This window comes from Solea senegalensis, unplaced genomic scaffold (assembly GCF_019176455.1).
Source record: "Solea senegalensis isolate Sse05_10M unplaced genomic scaffold, IFAPA_SoseM_1 scf7180000015033, whole genome shotgun sequence".
Classification (NCBI taxonomy): Eukaryota; Metazoa; Chordata; class Actinopteri; order Pleuronectiformes; family Soleidae; genus Solea; species Solea senegalensis.
The window spans coordinates 266,748-282,931 of NW_025321201.1; the positions used below are offsets into that span (position 1 = coordinate 266,748).

At 42.0% G+C, this 16,184-nt stretch overlaps 2 protein-coding genes across 3 annotated transcripts; both read left to right on the forward strand.

Annotated features, from left to right (window-relative positions):
- Positions 1-395: 395 nt before the first annotated feature.
- On the forward strand, positions 396-6,126 carry cep44 (centrosomal protein 44). 2 transcript variants are annotated; one of them, XM_044017051.1, is made up of 9 exons: positions 396-698; positions 1,195-1,342; positions 1,911-2,048; positions 2,148-2,312; positions 2,399-2,533; positions 2,615-2,719; positions 2,794-2,916; positions 3,262-3,299; positions 5,955-6,126. In XM_044017051.1, the coding sequence occupies exons 1-9, from the start codon at positions 607-609 to the stop codon at positions 6,028-6,030; spliced, it is 1,020 nt and encodes a 339-aa protein (XP_043872986.1). In that variant the 5' UTR covers positions 396-606; the 3' UTR covers positions 6,031-6,126. The 2 variants fall into 2 exon arrangements, with proteins under 2 accessions (XP_043872986.1, XP_043872984.1); XM_044017049.1 differs by having other exon boundaries at positions 2,399-2,719.
- Positions 6,127-11,775: 5,649 nt separating this feature from the next.
- On the forward strand, positions 11,776-16,145 carry LOC122761811. Its single transcript, XM_044017053.1, has 3 exons — positions 11,776-12,103; positions 13,092-13,194; positions 15,277-16,145. The coding sequence occupies exons 1-3, from the start codon at positions 11,909-11,911 to the stop codon at positions 15,645-15,647; spliced, it is 669 nt and encodes a 222-aa protein (XP_043872988.1). The 5' UTR covers positions 11,776-11,908; the 3' UTR covers positions 15,648-16,145.
- Positions 16,146-16,184: the final 39 nt, after the last annotated feature.

Genomic DNA, 16,184 nt, shown 5'->3' on the forward strand with positions numbered 1-16,184 from the left:
ATATATATATATATATATATAATATTTTCACATTTTTGGATACTTTGCAAGTGAGATATTTTATTATTTAGATTTTTGATTATTATTAGTAGTAGTAGTATTAGTAGTAGGAGTAGTGTAGTATTTTAGTCATTATTTTTGCCCTGTTGACTGTCCTGTCCGACATGCAATTTATAATTTATAATTAGTAAAAATCTTATTATTGTATTTTCAATCTAAATATTATGTTACATTATTATATTATATTATATTATATTTTGTTATATTATATTATATTATATTATATTATATTATATTATATTATACTATATTATTTATCGATTCACACTACAGTCCAGTAGGTGGCGGTAATTTATTTACTACTCTGATTGTCAAAAAGAAGAAGAACGAGCAGAGGGAAAGTCAGGAAGTAAAAGGAGAAGCGGGATTTTAGAAAGAATTAGCGGCGACTACAGATTAGAAAACAAGTTTGTGTTGTTATGTCATTTAATCTCATTACGTCCTCCTTTTATTAGCTGAACAGACAAACTCGTTCCTCTTTTTGTCGCCACCTCAGTAAAGTAAAAATATAGCGAGGTAATAATACCTGTGTCCTCGGGTTCTAAGATGCTGTCCACTGGAGACGTCCACGGTTGTCTCCGTAAACTGGAAAGTCTCTTGCGGACGATTAAGTTTCCAGGACACGTCGACTACGACAGGTGAGTCAGAAAGTCCCGCATTTACCACGTTTTACCTGCAAAATTCGGTAAAAAGCTGAGTCTCAAACTTCAACTTTAAAGCTACAGTATGTGACATTAAAAACAACAAGGCTAATTAATGTTTATATGTTAGCCAAAGCATTTCCTACACTTTTCAAAGACATATTTATTTATTTATATTGTATTGAAAGTGTTCACATTTTAATGTCGTCATCTTCACCCAACATGATAAATAATCCGTTGGTTATTTTATCCATCGCTTCATCAGTAGTTTGTTTGGTCCATAAAATGTTGAAAAAATGTAATATTCACATTTTAAAAACAGCAAAAGCTGAGAGTTGTTTTAATTATTAAAATCAATGATCGAGATAACATTCATGGGGGCATTCATGGATTTGCTGTTGTGTCTCTTGTTGCTGTCCCTGATATTTTGCCTTGTTTCTTAAGGTGCTTTATAATTAAACATATTATTATTGTGTGTGTGGTTTTATGTCAGTCTTTCTAAGGGAGATCCTTCGGCTTTTCTTCCCATCGTGAGCTTCACCCTCACATCGTTGTCTCCGCCTCTTACTGAGCATCTAATTGCGGCCGGATTCGAGCTCACGGGCAAAACTGACCTCCGCTTCACAGACACACTTTATAAGGTACAATAACTGCACGCGCGCGCACACACACACACTGGCGTTATGTGACGGGTACATGGTTACTAATGGAAAAACACACTTAACTAAAGACTTACCTAAAATCTTACTCCTTACTCCTCGTTTTATCAAGAGATGAAGTTTGTGTGACCTTGCTCACTCCCTGCACCAAACCTCATAGAGAAAATCAGTGATTTAGTGATTTCACGTCACTGCCTGACTGGCAGGAGTTGTCCGTCCTCTGACGTCTTCATCAGTGTGTCAGCGTTTGTTTCAAACTTCTGTTTTTGAAATCTGGTTTTTCGTCTTAATCAAAGTGACACAAACGTATGAGACGACCAGCAGCTCCTGTGTCCACGTCAGCTTAGAAACGCACATTTTCTCTGTGGACTTTGGTGCAGGAGAGTGAGCGGCGATCAGAGTAGGTGATGTGTGCCCCCTGCTGGTATGAAATGTAATTAAACAGCATGTGAGGTCCAGGGAAAAACAACAATTAAACAATCAGTGATTCATTTTGAACGTCCCTAACATAAGTGTGTGTGCGTGTGTGCGTGCGTGTGTGTGTGTGTAGGTTCTGCGGGACATCTTCCAGTATAAGCCCATATTGACGAAACAGCAGTTCCTCCAGTTCGGTTTTTCTCAAAGGAAAATCTCCGTCACCTGCGACGTCATTAACTTGGTCATGCAGAAACATAACCGACTGAAGAAGGTACGGTCAGTGCTTTTTAAACCATTTATATTTCTTTAAACTTAAATCCAGACGATGTCATCCTATCCTGTGTGTGTGTGTGTGTGTGTGTGTCTTCAGGTGCCTGGAAAACCATTTGTCGTGAAACACAAAGAAAGTTGTGCGACCTTTGCCACAGACTCTTGCCACACACTGACGTCTCCGTCTCTCAGTGACGACGTCCCCTCCCCGCCCTCTCCTGAAAATGGGGCGTCATCAAAGTCGTCAGAATGGCGAGACGAGCAGGTTAACGCGCACAAAGACACGACGTGTGCGGCTCTGGGGGAATTGTTTTATTGCCTCTGTCGCTCATATTTTCTTTGTTTTTTCAGTTGTCTGAGGTGAAGGAGAGACTCTCGGCAGTTGAAGCTCAGCTGGAGGATCTTCAATCCGGACCGGATCGACTCCGGGTCCTGGAGAAACGCCTGCAGGACCTGGAAGAGCAGAGATGGCGGAACACAGACGAGGTTGATGACGAAGTTTTATTTCACAGAGAACGGCGGCAATTTAATAAGTGCCATCGCCATGACGACCGTATTCCGTTCCAGGACGAAGGAGGTGGCGACATCGTCACCGTTTCCAGACAGAGCTGGGAAAATCTGACGAGCAGAGTTCTCTTACTGGAGACTAAACTGGAATTAAGCAGCACACGGGTGTTCTCAGCCGTTGTTTTCAGTTCTTTACTTAGTCCTTGAAGTCAGTGCTCTGTCTTCTTCTTCTTCTTCAGGTAAACGCTGCACCGTCGTGTTCGTCGTGTTCGTTGTGCGGCTGTGGCGCCGTCAGCTCCTCGCCTCAGCCTTCAGCGGTGCCACAGAACCAAGAACCCGACTCTCCTCACTCGTCACCGTCGGTAAATAAATCTGTGAAACTTCAGCGTTGTGGTTACAGACTCACAACAGACTTTATTTGCGTGGTGTCGGCGTCCTCCAGAGTAGAACGAGGGAAAGTTCATCAGAAATGCTGTAGTTTCTGGAATCATGTCAGACTTGTGAGAAGCACCAGGGGGCAGTATACGGGTCAGACATATCCAGTCTGGATTCTATAGTGAACTTTAAAAGCTTGAAACAGATTATTGTTTCACCACCGCGCTCTCTCTCTCTCTCTCTCTCTCTCTCTCTGTGTGTGTGTTTGCTTTGTTTAGGAGCTAAAAACCTTTATTATTATTGTAATGTTTTCCTCTTGTCTCTTTGTCCAGGACGACCTCAGGGAACGACTCGAGAGCATCACCAACATGTAAGTCCTTCCTAAGCCTCCAAAGAATGTTATATTACGTTCATATCTTTGTCTTGATGAGTGCGCTCTTTCTTTTGTCCAGAAACTGTTGAAAATGATTGAGTAAGTAAGAAAATGGAAAATATTCACATTTAGAATATGTGCATAATGGAAAACTTTCGACTACAGTGCCTGACAAAAGTCTTGTCACTTATCCATTTTGTAGAAAAAACAACTCATAACCTACCTTTAAATTAATCCATTGGTTTTAGAAATGGCTCATATGAAAGCTAAAACCCTCCCAAATCATGTTCAATATACTAAAATAAATTTGCTTCACTGAAGAAAGATTGATCATTTAATGAACACAGAAAGGTCAGATTTTGGCAAGACAAAAGTTTTGTCACCTACAGAGAGTAATGTGAAAATTGAACAAATAATTTCCTCCAAATACAAAAATATGCTGCATAACATCAGCAAATTAAGCAGTGGTGCTGTGAGATCCATATTTAATATCTTGTATGACTTCCATGAGCTTGAAGGACTGCATCCATGCGGTTCGATAATGATTCATACAAGTCATCAGGAATAGCAAAGAAAGCAGTCTTACATGCCTCCCAGAGTTCATCAAGATTCTTTGGTATTGTCTTCCATGCTTCCTCTTTCATTCTACCCCAGACATGCTCAATGATGTTCATGTCTGGTGACTGGGCTGGCCAGTCCTGGAGCACCTTGATCTTCATCACCTTGAGGAACTTTGACGTAGAGGTGGAAGTATGCGATGGAGCACCATCCTGCTGCAAAATTTGACCCCTTTTATGTTTGGGAATGTAAGAGGTAGCTAATACTTCTTGAAATTTTAGGCTATTGATATTGCCTTCCACCCTGCAAATCTCTCACACACCCCTTTACTGGATGTAACCCCAGACCATGATTTTTCCACCACCAAACTTAACTGTTTTCTGGGTGAATCTCGGATCTATGCGGGCTCCACTAGGTCTCCTGCAATATTTACGGCAGCTGTGATGTAATTCAACCGAAGATTCATCTGAGAAATCCACCTTCTGCCACTTTTCCAGCGTCCATCCTTTTAGCAGGCTGTGGGCCTTGGCAAATGCTGCACGTTTTTTTAATTGCCTTTTGTTTAGTGATGGTTTCTGGGCACAGAGGCCATTTCGAGACAGAATTCTACGAACTGTTCTGGTTGACATGGGGACTTGAGGTGACCAGGCCTGGTGAAGCTCTGCTGCAGTGGAAAAGGGGCTGGCCTTGGATTTTCGAGCAGTTGTCTTGCAGGGTCTGCCGGACCTGGGCTTGTCAAAAACATCTCCAGTCTTTTCTAATCTTTTTCTTACACTTTGTATTTGACGCTGAGACACATTGAAGGTGTCAGCCACCTCAGCAGTGGATCTGGTCTTCAGCCTCTTGATAATCAACGCTTTGGTCTCAGGGTGAATCTTAGGCATGTTGTCAGAGGTCAAGTTGCAGTTGAAGTGAATGTCTGGTGTGATGGGGTTCTTTTTATACACACCCGCTTATTGATTGATCAATTATTGATCACAGGAGAGGCTGTAATCTAGGATTGGGTGCATCATATGACAAGGCGACAAGACTTTTGTCTTTGCAAAAACTGAATCAGTGGGCTTTACCAAGCTGTGAACGTTAGAATGCTTTTCAGAAGTTTCATTTGGCACCAAAACATTACTTCAAAAACTGTTGGGATTAAAATTAGCCATTTTTTGTAAAAAAAAAATTGATTAGACATATATTTAAGGGGCACTTAAGGTCAACTTGTACCCAGGCGACAAGACTTTTGTCAGGGACTGTATTGTGATAAATTGACTTGAATGTTTTTTATTGATTTTCCCGCTTCTTTCATGTGAATATTTTCCAGTTTCTTTGCTCCATTTAACAAAGAAATCATGAAAACTCCACCGTTTTCAAATGGATTCACTGATTGTCAAAATCTAGTAACCTAGTAACCATGTTTTTCATGGTTCTGGCACATTAGTGTGGACCTTGTTGTGTTTTGCTAGTCAGTGTGAAGGTTCTTTTGAAGTGTCGCTGTAAAAGTGACTGGTACGAGGTTCCTAATGTAAACACACTAAAAAAATCTTACTCCTTATTAAGTTTTATCATGAGATGAAGTTTGTGTGACCTTGCTCACTCCCTGCACCAAACCTCATAGAGAAAATCAGTGATTTAGTGATTTCACGTCACTGCCTGACTGGCAGGAGTTGTCCGTCCTGTGACATCTTCATCAGTGTGTCGCCGTTTGTTTCAAACTTCTGTTTTTGAAATCCAGTTTTTCGTCTTAATCAAAGTGACACAAACGTATGAGGCGAGGCAGCAGACGACCAGCAGCTCCTGTGTCCACGTCAGCTTAGAAACACACATTTTCTCTGTGGACTTTGGTGCAGGAGAGTGAGCGGCGATCAGAGTTCAGTCACATCGCGACGCTCCAGTGCATGTGCACCTCAGTGGTTACTCCTCACTTCTTCTTCTAAATACTGTCAGCGCCCCCTGCTGGTATGAAATGTAATTACATAGCATGTGAGCTCCAGAAAAACAGACTTTTTTGGTTAGTCAGTAACATTGTAAACAATGAGTGATTAAGTTTGAACGTCCCTAACATAAATGTGCACGTGTGTGTGTGTGTGTCTGTGTGTGTTAAAGGCTGAAGAGCACTTCCAGTCTGTTGAAAAACACTGAATCCTCCTCTTCCTCCTTCCTTCAAATGAACGACGAATGATTTCCTGGAAGTGAGAAACTTAATTTAATTTAATCCAAGAGAAACAATCAACACATTCTGCTTTTTTCTTCACAATAAAATGTTTTATTCTCACAACAGAGTCATATTTTATTTGTCTTACGTTCACTACACGCACACGCGGTGGAAATCGGCTTCAATGGGAAGTTAGTTTTGAGCGTAGAAACAGGAAAATGGAATTTTAGTGTTTTTGGTGCCGAACTGTGAGGAATCCATTGCAACTAGGACGGCACACAGTCATGATAGTGTGACGGCGTCATGCACAAGTCGGGGAGTGCAGCAGTTCCCATGTCACTCACAGCGAGTGTGGACAATGCCCTCTTGTGGTCATAGATGACATAGCATATATTTTTGATATATGGGTCACATGGCCAGACAAACGACTAAAAAAGCACGACTTACTCTGGAAAATACGGTAGTTCTGAACACATGGACCGAGTTTGACACAGCTAGCTCAAACGCGCTAGGAGGAGTTTGTTCAAATGCGTAGACTAGCCATTTTTTGTTTTTACAAAATGGCCGACTTCTGAGTGGGTGGAGATAATGGAAGTACATTAGAAATTTCTTTGGAATCATGAGAGCAATGAGTTTACTAAGTTTGGGTAAAATCGGAACAACTATGTGCGACTTGGCCACTTTCTCGAGTAAACCCTTCACGCTCACCAAATTTCATCCTGATCCGACCACTTTTGTCTGAACATGACCCGACTTCTGGGGGCGCTATAGAGCCCTGGGGCTACAAACAGATTCATGGTTGATGCCACAATCGCATTTTCGCGTTAACGCCCTCAAAAATGAGCGGGAAGCCGCGGAATAATAATAATAATCTGAAGGATAACGACAGGCTCTTGACACACTCTTCAATAACTGGAGGATCCTGTGCTTCACCAGAGGAGGCGCTGCTGCGCTCAGCTGTGAGGAGCGACAACTTTGAAGGTGAAGAATGAAAACTTTCTGGTCCTAGTTTTAGTGAGGCAGGAAGTTAAGGTCAGGGTTAGACTTTAACGGGTTTGTTAAAGGTTGTCTTTTAAAGTCCTTTAAAAGACAACAGATGTGCTTATTGTTATTTATTTACAGGTTTATTTTGTTTGTACACTTAATAATTGTTAGAGCCATACTTACCTGAAGGCCACAGTAGGTGGCGCTCTGCACTGTGCAGGAAGGTGTTAAATAGAGCAACAGGTAATTCGGTAAATTCGACGCGTCAACTACTGCGAGTACCAGTACAGCAGCCCCCTCAAGTGGCTTAGTCACTATAATAATTGTTGACTTTTTAAATGTTATTTTTTTGACGACTGCTCTATGAAACATGGTTTTATTGTTACTTTGTTATACTGCTTTTCTTTTTTCCATCCATTTGATCAAATATAACTCATCCGTGATGACAAAAATGTGCGTAACTCCTTATTGAACAACCGCTGTGCAATTATATGCAATATTTTCTTTTTATAGACCAAAGATACGATAAGATAATCCTCTGTTAGTCATATGATGGGGAAACTTAATGATTCAATATGAAACTGGTCATCAAAAAAGTCAAGTTTTAGTGACTTTAACAACGTTTATTTAGTCTTTGAGGGCAAAAACACGTCATTTTCAGTCTGTGTATAAAGTACCTTTAAAGGGATATTTGAATAAAAGTACAAGGATCTTAACCAGAAAAAGACTTTTTATAATATGACTTAAGTAAAAGTCATAAAGTAAATGACTTGTGAGGAGTTAGGATTGATCCATGGTGGATCAGTGGTAGGGTGAGATGTCTCACAACTGGAAGGGTGTGGGTTCAATTCTAGTCTATATGTGTCCTTGAGCAAATACACTTAAGCCCATGATGCAGCGTGTGAACGGGTGAAAACTGTAAAAGCAGCTCATCAAAGACTAGAAAAGCTCGATATAAATACAGACCATAATACCAGAGCCGTTTCTTGCTATTTGCGGACTATGTAGCTGCATAGGGCCCCGCAGCCACCAGGGGGCCCCCAAAAGTTCAGACTCATATTTTATTATATTTTTGAGAATTAAAAGTACCTGTCTTTATTTGCATGTATTGCATGCATTCATTATGCATATATTTGCAAAGCATGTAAGGGTTCGTGGGCTAATCAGGTAAATGTGCTAACTTACGTCTGCCGACAAGTCTGTCAGGATGATTGACAGCCGCCCACCTTCCACTGAAGTGATGTGAATAACGGGAGACGCTAATTACAATGTCATCAAAACGGACGTATCAGAATCCTTTACTGTCATTGTACATCGAAATTATAGCAGCAACCGAGTGTCAAAATACACGTAAAAAAGTACAAGTAATAAAAAACAAAAGGAACAAGGTATTCAGTAGATAAATAGATAATATGTGCAGTGTTTTATTACAATATATGCACATTGTCCTTGGGTGGTGTGTGTGTGTGTGTGTCAGTGTTTGTGTTCAGTGTAGTGATGGCTTGTGGGTAGAAGCTGTTCCTCAGTCTGTTTGTTCTAGTTTTGGACCTGTAGCGTCTGCCAGAGGGTAACAGGTCGAAGAGGTGATGTGCGGGATGGGAACTGTCTTCTGTGATTGCCTCAGCTCTGCTGAGCGAGCGGGAAGAGTAGACGTCTCTGAGGGAAGGGAGGGGGCATCCGATGATCCTTGTCTTGACCACTTGCTGTAGCCGCTTCCTTTCCGCCTCGGTGCAGTGGGAGAACCACACCGTGATGCAGTAGGTTAAGATGCTCTCGATGGTAGAGCGGTAGAAGGCCACCAGCAGCTTTTGGCAGATGTTACTTTTCCTGAGCACTCTCAGGAAGTGCAGACGCTGTTGTGCCTTCTTGATGACAGCTGAGGTGTTAGCAGACCAGGAAAGGTTTGCAGAGATCACGGGATCACAGACCTCGTCCCTGTTGGCAGACCCGTCTCCCCCCGTGATCAGTCCCACCACCGCCGTGTCGTCTGTGAACTTATAGCAGGCGATGATGGTGTTACTGGAGTAGGTGGGTCTGCAGTCAGTGGTGTAGGGGGTGTAGAGCAGTGGACTCAGCACACACCCTTGTGGGGAGCCTGTGCTCAGTGTCCGGGTGGAGGAAAGGTGGTGACCCAGTTTGACAGTCTGGGGTCGGTTTGTGAGAAACTCCTTGATCCAGGAGCAGGTGGGTGGGGGGAGTCCCAGGTCAGACAGTTTGCTGACCAGGATGTTGGGGATGATTGTGTTAAAGGCTGAGCTGAAGTCGATGAAGAGCAACCTGATGTAGCTCTCCCGGTGTTCCAGGTGGCTCAGCGCGGTGTGGAGTGTGTTGGGTATTGCATCCTCTGTCGACCTGTTTGCTCTGTAGGCGAACTGGTGAGGGTCGAGGGAGGGAGGCGGGTTCTTGTGTCTTGATGTGGGTTAGGACCAGCCGTTCCAGGCACTTGGTGATGATGGGTGTGAGTGCGACTGGGCGGTAGTCCTTGTGGGTGGTGGCGGTTGATTTCTTAGGGATTGGGATGATGGTGGACGATTTCAGGTAAACTGGGATGATAGATTGTGTCAGGGAGAGGTTGAAGATTGTGGTGAAGACCTGCGAGAATTGTGCGGTGCAGGCCTTGAGCACCTTCCCTGGAACACCGTCCGGTCCAGAAGGTTTCCTGGGGTTCACCCTGCTTAGCATCTGTTCCACTTCATGTGCCTGCACAGTCAGTGGTTGGGGGCTGGGGTGGTGTGGCTGCAGACTATTGGGCATGGGTCTCGAAGCGTGCGAAGAAGGAGTTTAGCTCCTCCGCTAGTGCGATGCTCGAGTCCACTCCTGTGTTGGTCTGTCCTCTGAAGTTGGTGATCTGCTGGATTTCCTGCGACACCTGTCGGGGGTTGTTGTTAGAGAGGTGGTTTTCAATCCTCTCTGTGCTCTGCTTTTGCTTTCCTGATTCCTCTCTTCAGGTCAGCTCTTGCAGCGTTGTAGAGTTCTCTGTTTCCAGACCTAAAGGCAGTGTTTCTGTCTTTGAGGAGTGTCTTGACCTGGCTGTTCATCCAGGGCTTCTGATTGGGCAATACTCGGATATGTTTATCCACTGTTACATTCCCCATACAGAACTTGATATAGGAAAGTACGGACTCTGTGTGTACGATCAGGTCCTGATGTTCGAAGACACTCCAGTCAGTGTGCTGGAAACAGTGCTGTAGTTGAGGAAGCGCATCTTCAGGCCAGGTTGTGATAGTCTTGGTTACTGGAGTTTTGCTTCTGTTAGCTCTCTGGACAGGAAAAAAGGACGGGCTTTAATACAAATGAACTCTATGTCCAGTGAACAATGTGTGTGCGTGACTACGTTGTTTTTAGACCAGTCGTGTGCGTCTGGTGCAGAGAAACGCAAAAAGAAGACAACGTTCACAGGACAAAGGTAAGGCATTTGATGTGGGGTGGAGGGGGACACACATAATGCCAACTTTTTAACAAGTGACTTTTGTATGCTGGCTAGCTCCTCAGCTAGGCTCAGATAAATGTGAGCTACTTCAGCTAACGGGCTATGATTGTTTGTTTGTATGCAAATAAAGTCGGTTTTATCCACCGTTTGCTTTACAAAAAGGCTCAAATAAATGTGTTTCAAAATAAAAGCAGTTATTATCAGACTGATTATTGTTACTTGTAACAGTGAGGGTCTGTCCTAGGTTCCTGCCTTTTAACAGGCAGTTTTTCCTTGCCCCTGTCGCCAAGTGCTTGCTCATGGTGGTACTGTTGGGTCTCTGTAAATAATGTTAGAAGGAGTTCAGTCTAGACCTGCTCTATTTGAAAAGTGTCCTGAGATAACTTCTGTTATGAATTGGTGCTTTACAAATACAACTGAATTGAATTGAAAAAAAGTATAGCAGTGGATTATTCATATAGTACTATGAATTTTAAATGATCACTGGGCTATGAAATATTATCCAATTATTTGCTCTATTGTATTTGTATTTACTGTTACTGGACACATCTGCTGATTGAGTTGAATTCCACTTGCCAAATTATTAGAATATATTTTGCTGTTTGTGTAGATTACTAATTTGAACAAACCTGTACATTTAAAGTGTCCTGTACTGCATAGTCCACTTTGTAATGCACTGCAAGATATATGCAAATATATTCCTTCATTTTTATTAATTAACTAGTGCAACACAGCTGCAGTTATATGATATGAATATATGCTTCTGATTGCTTGGTGACCTAAGGAGCTTTGTCTTTGCAGGAGCAATTTTGAAATATTTTGGAGGTCCAGTTCAAGGAGAGCCAGGGGGACCTTCATCAGCTTCTGATGAGCAAGCATAGTTATTAGTTATTTATTTTTTACTGTTTTTGAATGGTGGGTTAAAACTGTTTTATGTTATGCCACCTTGTTATGCTACCTTGTTATGCCAACTTGTTATGCCACCTAGTTATGCTACCTTGTTATGCCAACTTGTTATGCTACCTCAAAGTTTATATTAATCATTTTTCAAGAACATACTGTATCTGTTGCATTTGTTAATGTACTCTAGCCTGCTTTCCTCTTAAAATGTGAACTGCTGCATCGTCACAGAATATATGAAAAAGTTGAAAAAGTGAAAAAAATAGGGGCCCCCAAACAGTATCTCGCATAGGGCCCCCAAACAGGTAGAAACGGCTCTGCATAATACCAACTCTGCTTCTCCCGATATATAAATGAAGTAGTAGTTAGTGTAGATACCTGTTGGAGCGTTAGTTCATGTAGATGTCGCACACTCAGCCCAGCAGGGGGCGCGCGCACGCACACACACACACACACACACACACCCACTCAGTTGTTCCACATCCTGTTGGAAAAAGTTGCTCGCGCTTCCTTCTCTGCTGAATCTTCTCTTCTTCACTTTGTCTCACCGTGTCTCCTCTTCCTCTCACCGTGTCTCCTCTTCCTCTCACCATGTCTCCTCTTCCTCTCCTCTCCACGCTCGTGCTGCTGCCGCTGTTTTGCGCGGTCGTTGCGGCGCAGTCAGACGCCGAGAGCCGCACCGGGCTCATCCAGGAGCTGCGGGCGGCGCTGGCGGAGCTGGCCGCGGAGGGGAGGACCTACCTGGGCAGACTGGCCGGGGAGCAGACGGTGCTGTCGGTGCAGAAGGTCAGGACCTGGAGATACTGCTTTATTTAGGATTATTTGTGTGTGTGTGTGTGTGTGTGTGTGTGTGTGAGAGTGTGTGTGTGTGTGTGTGTGTGTGTGTGTGAGAGTGTGTGTGTGTGTGTGTGTGTGTGTGTGTGAGAGTGTGTGTGTGTGTGTGTGTGTGTGAGAGAGACGCTGAAGACATTTCTATACATTTAATGTGTTACACAAAGGGAAACTATAATTATTACACACTGTACAAAATGTTTTTTTATGTTTGAAGAGACTAGAAAACAGCACTTCTCTTTATATCATAATAACTAAATCAATATATTATTTTAGTTTTACTGTTAATGTTTGAAGCTACGAGAAAGAGACTGGAAAACTGCCTTTTTCATGTATTAGTTGTAATTGTGGAAAAATGTCAGTTTTTTAATGTGTTTTTATTATTTATTGTCCATAATTTATATTCTCAAAGCACTGCATACACTTTTAAATAAATACTCTACTTAATTACTTAACTTTTTGGTATTTTCATGTATTTCCCTACATTTTCATGCCTCTTTTTCTGTCATTTATTCAGCTTTCTCACACCTATGAGCTTTGTACTATGGTACTGTTGTGTAAATAGAAAGATTTTTTTAAAGTTTTTGGCCAAAACAAATCAGTCACATGGAATAATTGACCTTGATAAGAAAGAATCGGGTGAAAATAAGTAAATAAAGACCAGCAGTGCCGCAATTAATGATCATTTTTTATAAACGATATAGTGATACATATTTTTTTTTATTAATGGATTTGTGGTTTGGTTCATAAAATGTTTGAAAATAACGATGTTCTTAAATGTCGACTTCTGTCCACAAACCTAAATGATTCAGTTTGAATAAATGTGTTCATGAAAATGTTCACATTTAAGAAGCTGAACATTCAGAAACGTTGTTTTAAATGTTTAAAAGCACCTTTTGTGCTCATGTCTTCTTCAGTGTTGTGTTTCTTGTCTTTTTCTCAGGCGTTCTCTCAGGTTCTCGGTGTCGTCGCAGAAAACGTGGCCAAAGGTCTGAACCTGCTTCTGCAGCACATCGCACATTTACTGAGAACTGCAGGAATCCAAGGTACAGTCGAGGAAACGCGTCATTATTCTCACAGAAATGACAAGAAATGCACATTTAAAACGGATTAGTCTCTAAAAATACACGTCAAATAACCCGTGTGTCACTGTTGTGAGGGTTTATTGGCAGAAATAGAAAAAAAACACACATCAGTATGACGGTGTGATTGCTTTAACGATAGCCTGGCTGTGCAACTAAGGATTATTCCAATCAAATAATCTGTGGATTATTCTCTCGATGAATCGAGATTTATTTTCTCTATAAAATTCAGGAAAATGTTGAAAACTGCAGATGAGTGTTTATGAAACCTGGAAATCACATTCAGAGATTAGAAAATATTCACATTCAGAGATTGAAAATGTTCACATTCAGAGATTGAAAATGTTCACATTCAGAGATTAGAAAATATTCACATTCAGAAAATATTCACATTCAGAGATTAGAAAATATTCACATTCAGAGATTGATTGAAAATGTTCACATTCAGAGATTAGAAATATTCATTCAGAGATTGAAAATACATTCAGAGATTGAAAATGTTCACATTCAGAGATTAGAAAATATTCATTCAGAGATTGAAAATGTTCACATTGAGAGATTAGAAAATATTCACATTCAGAGATTGAAAATGTTCACATTCAGAGATTGAAAATGTTCACATTCAGAGATTAGAAAATATTCACATTCAGAGATTGAAAATGTTCATTCAGAGATTGAAAATGTTCACATTCAGAGATTAGAAAATGTTCACATTCAGAGATTAGAAAATGTTCACATTCAGAGATTGAAAATGTTCACATTCAGAGATTAGAAAATATTCACATTCAGAAATTAGAAAATGTTCACATTCTGAAGAAGACGAAAGACAAGATGAAAAACGTATTTTAAAATGTATTTTATTTTAGAAGCGAAAAGATTACGTTATTTTATTCCTAATCCCTAAAATTGAGGATTAGGTGGTGTCGTCACAGTTTCACACAGATTACAACCACAGTGTTGGTGGAAGAACTGGTTCTCATGTCTTGCAGCGTTCATGTTAATGAACTGATGAAGTTCACGTGTGTGGAGAACAGGAACCATGAGGACAAACACACACACACACACACACACACACACTGGGTAGGAAACCAGGAAGTGGAAAATAAAATAACAGTCACAAGTTTATTTGTTGTGCGTTGGATATGAAAAGGACGTGACTGTGGTTTAAGGAGACGTTTGACAGTGTGTTGTTAAAAGTCCAGTTTTAGTCCGACTAAGACAATAATTCAGTTTTCTTAACCCTTCTCGTAGACGTGTCACACGTTTGTGACGTCAGATTTTCAGCACTGTAATTCCTAAACAGTTGAATAACTGCTGGATAAAAAGGAGCAGAAGAACAAATAAAATTCAAATAAATCCTGAATATCATGATGCTCATAAGAGGGTTAATGTCATGTAAACTTGTTAGTCTGACTAAAATCGAGCGAGTCAGACTAACATACCTGGACAATGGATTACTGCTGCATGTGTTTCCACCAGCTCAACTCGCCTCGGCACGGCACAGTTAAGGTGCATTTCCACTAGCATAGAACCTGGTACCTGATACCTGAGGCGACAGATGCATGACGTCGTCAGACTGCTGGCCACTGATTGGTCAGAGAGCGTTGTCACTGAAGAGTCCGACACAAGAATCAAAGCCAACAATGTCCAACTGTTGATGAAAGTTACAAAGACATTGATGAGATGTCTGGTGGATTTAGAGACAGCACCATCGTCACCACGTTCACTGGGATTTCACTTCACTGACTGAAGGACTGAACCATTCTGCTAACGATTCTAACGATTCTAACGATTCTAACGATTCTCTTTCACCCAAAGCAAGTGATTTGCAACTGTGTCGTGTAGAAAACAAAGTTTCCGAGGCGAGCTGGGACCATAGGTCTCAGATCCTGGTGTCAGGATGGTAGTTCTGCACGTGTTCCAAAATGTCCTCCCCGTTCTTTGTCCCGGTCGTAGAAGGAGACGAGGAACTGTCGTTCAGGTCTTAAACAGTGAGTTATTAAAGTCGCAGTTTCACGACAGTTAAGCGTCTTCTCTCCTCCACAGACGTCGTCCCCGTCAAAGTGACTCCAGAGGGCCTCGCCTTCGTGGCTCAGTGGGTCCTCGTGGCCCTCGTCGGGTACTGGCTTTTCTCGCTGGCTTACCGCCTGGTGGCGTCCACCCTGAGACGGGCCCTGTGGCTGCTGAAGGTGGGCGTGGCCCTGACCGCCTTCGCGTTCATCCTGAGGGACCACAGCGCGGGGACGGAGACCATGGCGGTCCGACTGGCCATCCTGGTCTTCGTCTGCGTGCTGCTGGGTGTCGGGTCGTCGCGGGGAGGAGCCGACGCCGCGGATAAGACCGCCCACCTGGAGGAGCAGGTGAAGGTTCTGGAGCGGCGGCTGAGGGACATGGAGAGGTGGACGAAAGCGGAGTGACGTCACGGTAGGACGTGAAGGAACTGTGATGGGATCAACATACCATAATATCCAGGGTTCCCAGGGGTTCAAGGCCCTTGAATTTGGCCCTAAATATAAGTGGGTCGTTCTCAGAATAACTCTTATCGTGATTTATCGCGAACGGAGAAAAATGTTCTATATTTCATGTGAAAAAAAAACAACATTTAACATTAATGCGCCACAAGGGGGAGCTGCAGCATTACGATCTTATTAAAGTAAGAGAGAGAGTCACAGACTGTTGAAAAGACCAAAAAGAAACAGTTTGAGAAATCTCCATGTTTCTCAAGCTGTGGTTCGTGGACCAAAACCAGGAAAAGTGAATATGGCACTTGATGAAAAATAAACGACCAAAAAAAATCCCGTTTATTAAATGAAATAATGACAATGAGTCACCTTCTCAAAGCTCCTCTGAACACTGATGTTTTGATTGTCAATAAGTGTTTTTGTTTTTTTAAGAATTAAAACAAGTTTCTCAGATTTTTCAGCTTCTTCAATGTGAATATTTTCTTTGCTCCA